This window comes from Pristis pectinata, chromosome 6 (genome assembly GCF_009764475.1).
Source record: "Pristis pectinata isolate sPriPec2 chromosome 6, sPriPec2.1.pri, whole genome shotgun sequence".
NCBI classification, from domain to species: domain Eukaryota; kingdom Metazoa; phylum Chordata; class Chondrichthyes; order Rhinopristiformes; family Pristidae; genus Pristis; species Pristis pectinata.
The window spans coordinates 84,307,179-84,322,603 of NC_067410.1; the positions used below are offsets into that span (position 1 = coordinate 84,307,179).

At 38.8% G+C, this 15,425-nt stretch overlaps 1 protein-coding gene across 1 annotated transcript in view; it reads left to right on the plus strand.

Moving 5' to 3' along the window:
• usp13 (ubiquitin specific peptidase 13) overlaps window positions 1-15,425 on the plus strand; it is an 80,637-nt gene that overhangs the window by 30,373 nt on the left and 34,839 nt on the right. Inside the window, exons 5-10 of the mRNA XM_052017864.1 lie at window positions 908-1,050; window positions 1,966-2,150; window positions 3,971-4,065; window positions 4,843-5,030; window positions 8,361-8,432; window positions 11,724-11,817. Coding sequence (XP_051873824.1) covers window positions 908-1,050; window positions 1,966-2,150; window positions 3,971-4,065; window positions 4,843-5,030; window positions 8,361-8,432; window positions 11,724-11,817 — 777 coding nt within the window. The remainder of the gene's footprint in view (window positions 1-907; window positions 1,051-1,965; window positions 2,151-3,970; window positions 4,066-4,842; window positions 5,031-8,360; window positions 8,433-11,723; window positions 11,818-15,425) is intronic.

The window sequence follows — 15,425 nt, forward strand, 5'->3', positions numbered from 1 at the left end:
AACATTATAGCCAGTGCAACTAGACAGCTGGTGTTGGGGATGCTAAAAGCCAAAGCCCCTCAGTGATTAGTAGTAAATTTTTCCAGATAACTGTCCAACAGTGCAGGGAATTGCTAACAGAATGTCCATAATACTTAAATGCTCAATGGTTGTTCTCAACTTTTGCTGAAGGTGGTGATTTATTCTGAGGCACTTGCTCCTCCATTCTTTTACCTAAAATGGCTATTCTGCATGTATAACCCTAGGAGGTGAGCATCAGCAAGCTATTTGACAACTGAGAACATTAAAGCAGAATTCAATCCTGTCCACTTCCATACTCTTCCAAAAAAAAATCTTTTCTCAATAGTGATCAAAGATAGTGACAGATTATTCATTGCATGGATCATTTGGTTAGTCCAACCACCAACAACTAATCTCAAGTGCAACACATTAACAAAGTCATAATAAGGCTCCTGTTAAAGCAGGACCCTTGGGGATTATACAGGAACACTCAACCCCCAAACTCTTCTGCTCTTTCCTTTTCCTCCATGAGAAACTAAAACTAATGGCAGCATACTTTGTTGAATCTGATATCATCTTTTAAGTGTGGTTTCACTTTAGGCTTGGTATCTGTCATATTAAGACAGTGGCTGATTGAATATCAAATGGTCTCAACTCTGCAGAGCAGAATGTCTCAGCATATGTGGCAAGCTAGCGTTGTTAAAGGTGTGGAGATACTTTGTTAAAAGGGAATTTTCTTTTGTATAGCTATTATCTTAACATGGATAGAAATCTGTGGTGTGCTTGGGGCCCTAATAAGTGCTGTAGTTGCTCATGAAAGGCTGGTGATTTAATTTTGAGAAGTTTTAATGAGTGATTATTTTAACGTTGTATTCTTTTTTAAGGTATGATCTTCTTGTTCATCCAGGTGACAATAGCATGTGATGCAGTGCTGTCTGCGAAATCTCCATATGGAAAACAAGATTCTGAATCATGGGAAGAAGAGCTGAAACATTCAAAACATGAGGACACCCTCCAACAACTGGACAATGGAGTCCGAATCCCTCCCAGGTCACCACCTTTCTCTGCACCAAAGATTTGGTCCAAGCAGTTGTCCTTTTTTTCCCTCTGGTCTGAATATTGTTTGGATGTAAAAGATAATATTCAAGACAATTAAATTTTAGGTTAATAAGATATTTGATTTTCATTTTTCTCCAGCTTTCTAATTTGAGTTTACCTCTTTTTTTTATTATTGAATTACCCCAAAAGTGCCTTCATAATCACAAGTATATTGCAGCCACTGTATTAACTAAACATAAAAAGTAAAGTTAATGCTCTGGAATTCCATAACCAAGTCTCAAAATGCAGTTTTTATATCGGCAGTAAAAACAAAAGGCATTCAATATATAAAAGAACAGTAAACTAAAAATGTAGTTATTTTTACAAAAAGCAAAATACTGCTGGAAATCCTAAATAAGTACAAAACATGCTAAAAATACTCAGCAAGTTGAGCAGCATTTGTGGAGAGAAAGAAATAAAGTGACCGTGTGAAAAGCTCAAAAGCTTAATGTTATACTGCTGTCTATATACTGCTTTATATAACTTTTGGATATCGGCACTACCAGCCTCTAGATTTCTTCCTTGAGTCTTGACAGTTCTTCACTACAACTGATGAACAGTGACTAAAGTAGAGATTTTAATGTTTTATACAGTAGAATTGTATAAGTAGTTACCATTTTATTAGTCATGAGGAATATTTCCTTCAAATTAGAAATTTTCAAAGTATTCATTGATAACTTTTTACTGAATGAAGTTAGAACCTAATGTGCCAAAGTGATTGGTTACTCCTAAGCTGTACAAGTACACCTCTTTCAGTTTGGTAAATCCTTTTTTGTTGTCATCGTTGAGTAATTTTACAAAGCTAGGAGATTGAGTGTTATATATAGACTATCTTATCATCTCCTGTTTTTTCACAATTTCTAACAGTGGCTGGAAATGTGCCTGGTGTGACCTGAGGGAGAATCTTTGGCTGAACCTGACAGATGGTTCCATATTGTGTGGGAAATGGTTCTTTGACGGCAGTGGCGGAAACGGACACGCTCTTGAACATTATCGAAAGAAAAAATACCCTTTGGCAGTTAAATTAGGAACTATTACTCCGGATGGTGCAGGTTCGATCATCCTTTTGAATATTAAAATATAATTTGATAACATAGATGGATAAGTGTACTGGTGGTACTGATTCTGAGGTGGAGACTTCTATGTTCTCTGAATTGGAAATTGTGTTTTTCATTTTTTCTATATGATTAATGTAAAATTGACACTGCACCAGTTGTCCCTCTGATAATGCAGAATAATGTAGAATGTACAAATAGTATAATTTTCTTTACAGGGAATTATATGAAAAATCCAAATAGCTAGTTTATTCTACATGTGAGAAAATATTCATTACTTATGCTGTGATATGCATTAAATAATTTTATAACAAGAATATGCTACACTTCATATTTTCCTCATTGTGTATGCTATTGAAATGATCGGCTTAAGAATGAAGTAAATTAAAATCATCTGTGTTCTGGGAGACGTTGGAATCTGCAATCAATGATAAATTGAGCACTAGAGAAATTTGAGCTGATTAGTGTGTCCCAACTTGGATTTGTGAAGGGCTGATCATGTCGAATGGAACTAATTAATTTTTTTTTCAGTAAGTAACTGTAGCGCTGGACAGGGAAATCCCAATGGACGTAGACTGTGTGGATTTTCAGAATTTATTCAATAAGGCAAAATTTCAGCTTGTGGCTAAAATTGAGGCTTGTGTAGTTGAAGTTAAATTATTGAGCTGGCTGGAAAATTGGTCAGGTGATAGAGAGTGGAGGTAATGGGTTAGAGGGAAGTGTATAATAGTATCCCACTAAGAGGGATACTGAGGTATGAGGAGCCTCAGCTGTTCACTATATACATTTATATCTTGGGTAATGCAATAGCAAACCTATCCAGGTATACGAGGACACAAAGATAAGCATAGCAAGTGGGTGGTGACATTTGATAGATTAACTGAACTGGTAAAAATGCACATTCACCTGAATATTATCAGGGCTGTAAGCTTTATTGCAAGGAGATATTAAATAAACTAGGCAGGTATTCCAAGGAATATAAACTATCTAAGTCATAGTTGTGGTAGTTGTGAGTGTGAGAAACTTGGGCAAAGGAGTCAAATGCTTATAATTGGAGTTGGGCAATTCGGGAAAGAAGTTAGAAAAACGTGCAGAGTGGTAAACACATGGAACAGTTTCCTGCTTATTCCCCCAACCCCTCCCACCAACCCCGCCGCCCCCCCCCCCCCCCCCCAGAACAAGAATCTTCTGCTTTCAATCAATAATTTTAGAAGTGGGATGGATATTTTTCTAGTTTATTGAAAAGAAAGAATATGTAGTCAAAATGGATATATGAAGATAAGCAGATGAGATGCAAACCAGCCGTGATCTCACTGAGGGGTGAATTGGCTTATTGTTCTTTGCTTTGTTTATTAGAGATCCTCATAAATATAAGTAGTGCTTTCACACTCTCATGTTGTCAGATGAGAGACTTGTACATCTGTCCGTGTGTAGACAAGAAATGGCTTGTTTCTTTTCAGCTGTTATCATCATTCAGTGTTGTGAACCAGTGTGTGAAAGTCTAGCTCCATATCTATATACAATGGAAGCTCCTGATCTAACGTGATTCATTCAATGTGATTTGTTCATCTTGTGTGAAGCCAAGGCTCATGATAAAGTTTGTCTGTGCCTTAAGCCACCTGTATGGACCTCTTAAGAATAAAGGTTTAACAAATCTACTGTATCAATCATGCATCAGAATGGATGCAGATATGGATGGCAAATTAATGACAAGCGATAATTATCATTATATAGTCCATTTTAATTGTTGTAGTCTGGATGATGTCTTTGTTAAAATCTGGTTGTGATTAATAGGTATATTTTTTATCACAATGTAGATGTATACTCATTTGATGAAGAGGAAGCAGTACTCGATGCAAATATTGCAGAACATTTGATGCACTTTGGTATCGACATGCTGACAATGCAAACGGTGCGTGGAAAACATTGCTGCTTGCTCTTCACAAGGAAGAATATGCAGTGCTTCTGGCTGCGGATGCAGTAACTGAACCAGTCATCATTAGCAGCGAATAGGCACTGACTCAGTATGTGTGACCGGGGTGGGAATGGAATCGGATAAATTGTTTCTTATTTGCTAGACCAGACCTAATGAAGCACAAAAAATTTGCACTAAGTAAACAGTACCTTTTAGATGATTGGAGATCAGGAAATCAAGCAATTGTATGTTACCACATCTCTGCAATGGAGTTAAAGGGAAAGCTGATATGACAAAGCTTGATTGTCATCAAACCAGCTATAACCCTTGGGTTTTCAATTTCCTTGCAGGTAATGCGACCCATTTTCATTAACACCTGTTTTTAGAAGGGAATATCTGGCTATATTTTCTGCATATTGACTATGAGTTTTAGGAAAAACCAATGTGCAATCATTAATGTATCTACAAGTGCACAATATATAAGTAGCTTATATAAATTGTTCAAATTTAGCATTAGGATGAGGACTGGTGGCATTTGATTTTTGTTCTTGGCCACTGACAATTTTTCTTTGGTTGGTTGGTTTTGCAAGTATATTTACTTCATCAGCACTATGGATAATTTGGAAAAAATAAAGTTTGAATGCAACTGTGCGACAAATATTGGGTATTCATCCGTTGTTTAAAAAATAAAGTAAAATATTAGGGATTTAATAGTTAGTGTGAGTAGATTGGATAAAGATTAATGAGAATGTATTTATTGCATCTGTTTAACAGTCTGAAAATGGTAATCCAGTCAATGATATAAAGCCACGAATCAGTGAGTGGGAGGTGGTCCAGGAATCTGGGACGAAGTTGAAGCCAATATATGGGTCTGGCTACACAGGCATCAAGAATCTAGGAAACAGCTGTTATCTCAGTTCCATCATGCAGATAATCTTTAGCATCCCTGACTTTCAGAGAAGGTGAGCTCTATGTGGAAGTTTGTTTTCATGTGTAGGGCAATGCTGTTCTGTGATTTGTTTTTGATTACTGTAATTTACTGTCTGACACCCAATCTCTGGGCTCCTTTTCCTCACCGATGAATTCACTTCTAAATCCATGCCCTTCGTTCTTAACATCTCTCTATCAAATTTCTGCTACTGGAGCAGTACTAAAGCTGCCCTCATCACCATGTGACTTTGACGTCAGTACTGCTTCCCTCCTTGTCCTCCTTGACATAGCTGAGGAGAATGTTGACATGTTTAATAACCTTCCTCATCCAAAGCCCCTCCTTCACCTTCTTGCAGGGTGGGAGCACACTTGTTTACTTCTGTTAGTTAGACAGTTGTTGCCAGAGATTAACCTGCAATGGCTTCTATTTCTGCTGCTACATTGTTACTTGTGAAGTCTCTGGGATCTGTCCTCTGTTTTTTGCCATTTCTCATCTAAGTATCGCATACTGGTGATAGTTTCTGAGGATGCTCGCTAGGGTGCACATGTAAGCTATCAGCACCCAGATCCTCCTCATGGCTTTATCTCCTAGCACAAATTCTGTGCCCTAGCCAGTAACTTCACACTTTCCTTAATGATTGGATGGTGGAACCCCTCAAACTCCATTTTAGGCAAATATATGTCCAAACTGCCACCAAAACACATTTCCATCACATCATATGACTCCCTTTGATGTCTCAGTTCCCCTACCGAAATCCTTATCCTTGTTTTTGTTACCTCTGGACCGCCTATTTAAATGCCCTACTGTTATCACCAATCTCCCATTCTCAATATAAATGAGCTCATCCAAGACTCTGTTACTGATATCCTATCTCACACCATCCTGTTTTTCCATTACCCCTTTGTTGACCTGGGCTTCTGATATGACAAGTTATAAACCTCTTAATCTTGTTCTCAAATCCTGGAATGGCTTTGCATTCCCCCCATCTCTGTAACCTCCTTCTGCCCTACAACTCTCTAAGGTCTCTGTGTCCCTCCAATTCTAGCCTGTCTAAAAATCTCATTTCAACAGTGCATCAGTGCAACTGTGCTTTTAGTTTTCTTGACTATAATTCCCATCTCATTTACCCCTGCCTCTGTATCTCTCCTCCCTACCCTGTACATTTAAGTTTCCTAAATGGGGTCTTACAGCATGGAAATAAGCCTTTTTTCTCCATTGAATCCATGCTGACTGTGCATTCTCATCAACTCCCCCCAGGTTCTACCATTCAAGTACACAGCAGGGGTAAATTACAGTGGCCAATTAATCTAGCAACCTGCATGACTTTTGGGAAGTGGGAGGAAACCAGTGCACCTGGCGGGAAACCCTTGCTAGTACAGGGAGAATGTGCAAACTCCACACACAGCGCTGGAGGTCAGGGATGAATGTGGGTTGCTGCAGTTGTGAGACTGCAGCTCTACAGGCTGGGCCTCTGTGCAGCCCTTAATTGAATGCTTTTATGTTATATGCAGCAAGCCATTATCCTTCCAGTTTAAATGGGACAGGCAAAGAGTGTATTCCAAAGGAACAAATGAAAAATGTTTGGTGCCAATTTAGTGCAACTCATTCATTTTTGTTTTGTTTCCCTTTGCAAGGAAGATCCTTTGTGGGAATCATCCAAAATGCTTCCAAACATGTTGCTACCATGCTGCCATGGACAGATTTTACTGTAAATACTGTAATTAACCAAATATTTTGTCATCTGCTTAGTCTATCCATTGTTGAGCACCAGCCTCAATAGTCAGATCTTTCTTAAACAATATGTTGTCTTTTAAAGGCGTAATCTGTTCATAAACCTATAACTCATTGAATTCCTGTTGCTCAGTAGTTTATAGCATTACTAGCATTGTCTAGTTCATAAAGGTGTTTACTTTATTCCTCAATGATATTGGTGTAGGTGGAAGGCTTTAGGCAAAGTGGTAAAAACACATTGATGATGGCAGCATGTGTTTAGGCTTTATCAGTTTATTTCTCTTGTAGTGCTTACCAAGGGCCTTTCCAGTGTGTCCTTTTGTCCTGTGAAGCAGACTTTATGCAAAGTGTCTGAAAATGTAATGTTGCTAACCCTAATCCTCAACATGGATCTATTTCCCAGTCAATATTTATTAAAACCTGGTCTTAAATAATTTGTATCTTAATTTAAAATTTGGAATATTTGCAGGGAATAAAGATGCACACAGTGGGAACTAGATATTTAACACTGATACTTTTCTGGAACTTGCTGGGAATCTTGAGCTGTAAACTAACCAGAACCTGATCACTACCAGACATACTTTGATTATTTGAGTATTTGGTGCCATTTCTGGAAGAAAAATAGGTTAATCTTTTAATACCTTCAACTTGTAGGTTGAAAAATGAGTTGAACAGAATATTTTGAAACAAGTATTTGGAAGTACACTAAAGTGGAAATATCGACCTGGATTTTGTAGTGAACAGCAAGGAAATGGTGCTCATTATTCATTATGCTGATGGCTATCCTTGGAGGTTCCTCAGGCCTGTGCTAATCATTGCATCCAACTCGGTATCTGCTCTTGGGCATTGGGAATATCTGTAATCAGCACTAAAAGGGTACTTCAAACAATCACAAATAGCAAGTGGCACAGCAGGCAGTTCTGTTGTCTCTCAGATCCAGTGACTTGTGTTTGATCTTGACCTCTGTGGAGTTTGTAGATTCGGAAACATGGTTACAGGAAAATATGTGGGGATAGATGGGGTTGCTCGGAGAGATGGCAGAAGTTCGATGGGCCAAATGGCCTCTTTCTCTGTTGGAAGAGAGATATGAAATAAAGAAACATCCTCACTAAACCACAGGGAGGAAATGTGAATGAGATTTAAATCATGTACAAAAAGTGAAATAAAAATTGCAAAAAACAAAATTTAGGAAGGAAGACTGACAGAAAAGTAAAAATAAATTTAGATTTACTTTTAAAATATCTGTATCACTAAATATTATTAAAATAATTATGATGGAATGAGAGTCTACACATTTAAATTTTCTAACATTCTTTAGCAGCAATTGTGATTTATCACTGTTTAAAAATTCACTTATTCTTGAATACAGCAGACCTCGTTTCTTCTGTCGAGGAGAAAGCGTATAAACACTTCTGAGTTCACGTTGTTGCATGTCCTTTAGTGCCAAGCTTACCTCCAAGGATTATGAGAAGTTCAGTATTTCCAACATCAACTTTTGAAATTTATATGTTGACCTTGTGCGACAGGTCACAGAGAAGAGTGCCTTTAGATTCACTGTTACTGTCTACACAAAATTGGGGAGGTTACATTGTTAAAGGTGGATATACTGTATATTGCACTTGTTTTACAGGTACGTAGGAAACCTCCAAAGAATATTTGATTACTCTCCTCTGGATCCAACACAAGATTTTGAAACACAGATGTAAGTATAGATTTTGAAAAAAATATTATTTGGAAGTGTTACCAAATGGTTCCATGTGATTTATAACACTGAATATGCTTAAGGCAGAGTAGTGATTTATTGTGTTGAAAGACAGAATGGCCTGGAGATCAGTCTGTTGAACTATTAAGAGGGATAAGTCCTAGTATGAGAATTGACAGGCAGGTGAGTGGAAGAGGGGAAAAAGACATCATTGAGTTCTGAAATTCACAGGTTGAAATCTGCTACATTGGGATTGCATCTTCCACTGCCAGGGTTTGTGGCATCAGTAGAATGGAACCATGACACAGGTGAACATAGTTGCTGCTTTGGGAACATTTCCAGTGTCAGCCTGCCCAGGGACAGGGTGAACATAAGAAATAGGAGCAGGAGTAGGCCATCTGGCCCGTCGAGCCTGCTCCGCCATTCAATAAGATCATGGCTGATCTGACCGTGGACTCAGATCTACCTACCTGCCTTTTTCCCAAAACCCTTAATTCCCTTACCATGTAAAAATCTATCTAACTGTGTCTTAAATATATTTGATGAGGTAGCCTCTACTACTTTTCTTGGCAGAGAATTCCACAGATTCACTACTCTCTGGGAAAAGCAGTTTCTCCTCACCTCTGTCCTAAATCTACTCCCCCGAATCTTGAAGCTGTGTCCCCTAGTTCTAGTCTCACCTACCAGTGGAAACAACCTTCCTGTCTCTATCTTACCTATTCCTTTTCATAATTTTATATGTTTCTCTAAGATCCCCTCTCATTCTTCTGAATTCCAGTGAGTATAGTCCCAGGCGACTCAATCTCTCCTCATAGGCTAGCCCCCTCATCTCCAGAATCAACCTGGTGAACCTCCTCTGCACCGTCTCCTAAGCCAGTATATCCTCCTTCAAGTAAGGTGATCAGAACTGCATGCAGTACTCCAGGTGTGACCTCACCAGTACCCTGTAGTTGTAGCATAACCTCCCTGCTCTTAAATTCAACCTCTCTTGCAATGAGGGCCAACATTCCATTTGCCTTCTTGATCACCTCTCATCACATCCATAACGTATCTCTTTGGCACGTTAAACGTGTCGTCCACCGTGAAGACCGACACAAAATAGTTGTTCAAGGCCTCGGCCATTTCCACGTTACCCAATATTAATTCCCCCTTCTCATCTTCCAAGGGACCTATGTTCATTTTAGCCACCATTTTCCATTTTTTAATATGTTTTTACTATCTGTTTTTATTTTGTGCTAGTTTACCTTCATAATCCTCTTCCCTTTCCTTATTGCTTGCTTAGTGGTTCTTTGTTGCTTTTTAAAATTTTCTCAATCTTCCAGTTTCCCACTACTCTTGGCGACTTTGTATGCATGAGCTTTTAGCTTGATGCCGCCTTTTATTTCCTTAGTTATCCAAGGCTGCTTCTCCCCACCCTTACTGTCCTTGCTTTTAACTGGAATATACTTTTGTTGAGCACTGTGAAAAATCTCTGAAACTCTTCCACTGTTCCTCAACTGTCCCACCACTGTCCCACCATATAGCCTGTGTTTCCAGTCTACACTAGCCAACTCCTCCCTCATCCCTTTGTAGTTTCCCTTGTTTAGGCACAATACGCTGGTTTTAGATTGAACTGTTGCACCCTCCATTTGCTGGGGTGGGATTACTCAGGCTCTAGACCAAGAAAAATAATCTTTAGGGTTCAAGCCCTTTACATAATCTGGTGTATCAAATCTCACTTGATATATGCAGTTTTCATTGACAATCAGGTTCTGAGCTGGAGGATGGGAATCCTTGGGGTGGGGAGTGGTCACTCTTGCCTCTGCTCCCTTCTCATCATCTACCTTACAAGACAAGCAAGAAACTCTCAGTCTGCAGGTGGCTGGGTGGGCTGTGGTAAATGCAGGATGAAAGAAAGGAGACCATTTCGATCCTGACTAGATATCATTAAAATCTCATTTAAAAACAACAATCACACCACTTTGAGCATTATAACACTGTTTCCAATAAACTGCTAGGATTTATTGCTGGTATTTTCATGAATGTGAGGAAAAAAAAGTGCAGAACATAGCAAGTTTAAAGTGCATTTTATGCCAAATGTCCCCTGCTCTCACAGCTGTCTAATAGAAGATTATCCTGATGCATGTTGTACCATGACTTAGGCAGTAAAGACAAAATAATGACTTTTCCCCTAATCATGATCAAAAAATTTATGTCCATGCAGAAATGTGATCAGAAATCCTTAACAATCACTCTATTTATTCAGCTGTCCTGCATTTGAAAGCTGAACTTTGTACAAAATACGAGTTTTCGCCCTGAGGAATTAGCTGTTACTCATCAGGTTTGCCACTTAATTTATTATTTGATACTGAACTTTTAACAAATAAGAAATAATTTTGCAGAGTATAAGAATGAAGGCAGGAGAATCATCATAAATAGTATATATTTAAAATGTGAGAAAGCTGAATAAATAGAATGATTGCTGAATAAATAGTGACCACATTTCTGCATGGTCCAAATTCTTTTGATCATGACTGTGGAAAATAATCATTTTGTCTTTGCCAGCTAGATATAATGTGCGTCAGGATAATCTCTGATTACACAGCTGTGAGCAGTTGGCATTTGTCATAAAACGTTCTTTAAACCTTCTGCTGTGCTTAATGCCTATTTTCATCATGGTGAAAGAGGAAAAAAAAAAGTCATAAATCCTACCAGTTTGTTGGAGCTGTAGCTTGATAGTGCTCAAAGTCATGAGATTGCTTTCAAATGAGATTTTGGTCCCTGACGTACTCAGGATTGAAGTTTTCCTTTGTTTAAATTTGTTTGTTCACATTCAGACCACTGGGTGGAGCACCACTCTGAGCAGATATAAGTCAATCAGGCCACCTTATTACATCTGCTCTGGCACACTAGAACTGACCTTTGTTTATCTATGTGCACATTTCAGTCCCATGCCTGATCCATTTATTTTCTTAGAGATGGTAGTGGCCGGAATCTGACGTTCCATAGTTTGACCAACAACATTACCAAATTTATTCTGCCTTTTTATCTGCTCTCACCTCTGCTCAGCACTTTGCCAGAACCGGTGTGGATCTTTGGGACTCAAGTAATGACCTTGCATTCTACTGGTGGTTGACACCTCCTGTTTTGTATGCTGACTGAGAATATTAGAACAAGAATGTATTTGCAAGGAATAAAAGTTACCTATGAGCATTTTACTTTGAAAGCTACAATTTAACAAAGTAGTATAATGCACAGAGCATGTATTTCTCATACACAAATGAGCTGAAAGCTCTGATTCCTTTTTAAAAGGGCCAAGCTGGGACATGCACTACTCTCAGGCCAGTACTCCAAACCTCCAATGAAGTCTGAGGTTATTGAACAGGTGATGAAAGAAGAAAAGAAGGTATTTGATTGTCTCTGTGCGGCTTGATACCTAGGTGTGACATAGAGGAAGTGCGAAGAACAGTAAATAATTTTACACCATAACTTAACAGACAGTGGTAACCCCAATAGTACATTTTTATGTGGCCATTGCATGGCATTAACACAGTTCTAGAAAAATGAGATATGTTGTGTGCATGCTGCAAGCAGAATCAGGATTGCATAGCCAAGAATTATTAAAAATTTATGGAATTTATTTTAAAGACTTGTACTGCCACATATTCCATTCTTCTGCAGAAGGAGGATCGTGATGGAAGTCCTTGGAATTCGACAGAGTCCCAGACTGATGCTGGGATTATTTACATTTATGTAGTTGATCTCCCATTTTCCACCCTATCTCAGGCCTTCCCCTTTGTTCTTTCCTGCATCCTTTTGTAGGTTGAAACTAATCCTCGGCTGCTCGTGCTAAATATGAAACAGAAGTGGCTGAGTGTCGTATTCACTCTCCAAAATTCAGTTCCATTAAGGCTCTGAGTCCAGGAAAGTACTCAAGATGCTCTAATGAAGAAGCAAGCATCTGCCTTTAGAATGTAAAATAGGGAGCCTTCTCCTGATTCTGAAGTCCACAGGGGTTACCGGCAGAGGTTCACTGAGTGGGAATCGTGTGCAGTAGCTGGGAACATTTGCCTGCAGATTTTTGAGGTCTTGGCATGATGGAGTTGACAAACTTAGACGATATCTGGCATTGTTCTAGGTCTATTATATTTGTCAAATTGATCTTTCAGTTTTAATTGGTTAATCTTCAGATGCACAGAGCCTTTTGTGTTTTTATTGTTCTGCATACTGATTGCTGTGAACAAGTTAGTATGTTTGATTGTTATTGATTGAAATTACATGCTGTGTCTTTCTCCCATTTGTAGAAATGCATGATTTTCTCAATGGCTGCACTCTTCACTCTGATTTCATGTCAGGTTTCAAATCAGCAAGAACAGCAAAAGAACAGAAAGATGCCAGAAATCACAAATAAATACAGAAAATGTTGGAAACATTCAGCAGGTCAGGCAGCATCTGCGGGGAGAGAAATGTAGTTAACATTTTAGGTCAGAGACGAAGAGTCTCTGAGTGTTTCCAGCATTTTCTGTCTATATTTCACATGTTCAATTCTGGCTAGTCTTGATCTTTTTTTTTGTTTTGGTCACATAGTTTTATAGAAATGCTGAGAAATATTGAAAGCCAGTGCGTAATAAGTCATCAATATAAAATGGCAAAGTTTCCAGGAATAAGAATTAATCAGAAAGAATTAAGGAAAAAAAACCAGCAGTGTCAGAATCAGGTTTATTATCACTGACGTATGTCGTGAAATTTGTTGTTTTGCGGCAGCAGTACAGTGCAAGACATAAAAATTAGTATAAGTTACAAAAATAAATAAATAGTGCAAAAGAGGAATACTGAGGTAGTGTTCATGGACCGTTCAGAAATCTGATGGCGGAAGGGAAGAAGCTGTCCCTAAAACATTGAGTGTGGGTCTTCAGGCTCCTGTGCCCTCCTCCCTGATGGTAGTAACGTGAAGAGGGCATGTTCCGGGTGGTGAGGGTCTGTAATGATGGATGCCGCTTTCTTGAGGCACCACCTCTTGAAGATGTCCTCAATGGCAGGGAGGGTTGTGCCCGTGATGGAGTTGGCTGAGTCTACAACCCTTTGCATCCTCTTTTGATCCAGTACATTGGAGCCTGTCAGAATACTGTCCACCATATATTTGTAGAAATTTGCAAGAGTCTTGGGTTACCCTAATACCCTATGTGCACAATGAGTAATTATTCTCTGTTGACTGAGACACTGTCTTGTGTGTCTGAGGTGCTTAAAATCACTGCATTAAATTTGGCTTTATACCAGTGAGCATTTTTAAAAGAAATCCCTCAAAGTTGGTGGAATGTGGTTTTTAATCATTTTGTGTTGAGACCTGGAGGAGGTGATCCCATTCTCCATCACTCTGTAGTTAATTTTTTTTCATGGAATCTGATTTACATTCAAAGTTCATCACTGGAGCAAAGTGAATTTCTGTTTCACATCAGTACTAAATTTATAGTATGTGAATGCACCCTGAATTTTGCTTCTCAACACTTGTAACTGCAGAATATGAAAAGGCCATTCAACCCATAAGGTTTACACCTTCATTGCTGGTTGGTGTTTACCTTTTAATCCTTATTTAGGTTTTCCTGACATAACAAGAGTTGGATAATTGTTCTGATTAACTCAGCAATGGCTCATTATTTCTTCATTCATTTTAGATTCCTGCTATGTTGGGCACCAAAAATGTACAAAAAGCACTGAGACTGTTTTTCTAGCACAAGTATAAGCATAAATATAGACATGGAAATGAGGCACATAAATATGTAAATGGTAATAATTGGCCAGTCAATTAGTTGCAATTTGACTGAATTTCATTTGCAAGTGGTTCTTGGATTTTAATCATGCCACATCTAAGTCACACAATTACCTTTATAACATTCTGTGGATGTTCAGCACATATTTTTTGAATTGCACATAAACTGTATTGTGCTTAGACTCTGAAGGCTGGATTTTAACTGAACACAGGGAGAACAGGTCTGTGGCATTTTGGTACTGTTCCTGAAACATGCATTCTGGCCAGCATGTTAAAGCTTTTGGTTCCCATTCAACACAGACAGACATAGGTCTAAATCAGTGCGGATCTCATGCTACAACATCTTTGTCCAGTCCTGCACACCATTTTAATCAAAAACCAAGTCTGAGCCTCCCAGGATCAAGGTATTCTTTCGCTGCTTGGTTTGCTCAGAGATTTTATAAGCTGCCGTTTGCCTTTTTCTCTACAATTATTTCTGCCTTCATCATGGCTTAGTAAACATATTCTGGAGAATATTCATCCTTCTAGCCCTTGGGCAGCTGAAGAAAGCAAATGGGTAGGGTGTCATTCCTAGCACGTGGCTCTACAGGCAAGTGTAATGTGTGGGACCTATCTGCAGGATAGTGCAGGGTATAGTTCATTGTTTGAATCCTCTTGAGACAAAATCTGTGGCCTTTGGGAATTGGGGAGCTGTGGAATGTGGAACAGGTAGTGAGCCATGAGCGGTTCTTTCACGTTTCACTGCTCTGAATTTTTTCTGGGTATTGGATTCATCAGCCACAAACTGCAACCTGCAGCATGGCTCATTTATACTGGAAATGTAAAACACAACATTGAAGCTGCTGTAAATTTGAAATAAAAACAGATGAAAGGTCATCAATCAGAAACATTAGCACTGTAGTCTCTCCACTGATACCACCTGGCCTGCTGAATATTTCCAGCATTTTCTGTCTTTTTTACTGGAAATTTGATAGCTGAATTGAAAAGTGACTTGACCATTTGTTAGCTGCCCAAGACTTACCTGGCTTAAATTTCAGGTAGCCTTTTTTCTCCACTCTTCCTCATTTTTTTTCATTCTACCCTGTGCCATTTTCTACATCTTCAGCAGCAGAGCCTTGGGTCAGATCTTGAATCACAAGTTGAATAGGTTGCAGCACTGTTGACACGTCAAAGCAACTGTGTGCATGATATAAAGCTGATGTGTTTTCCCTGTTTCTGAATAACTGGAGCATGAATATGCATCTCTA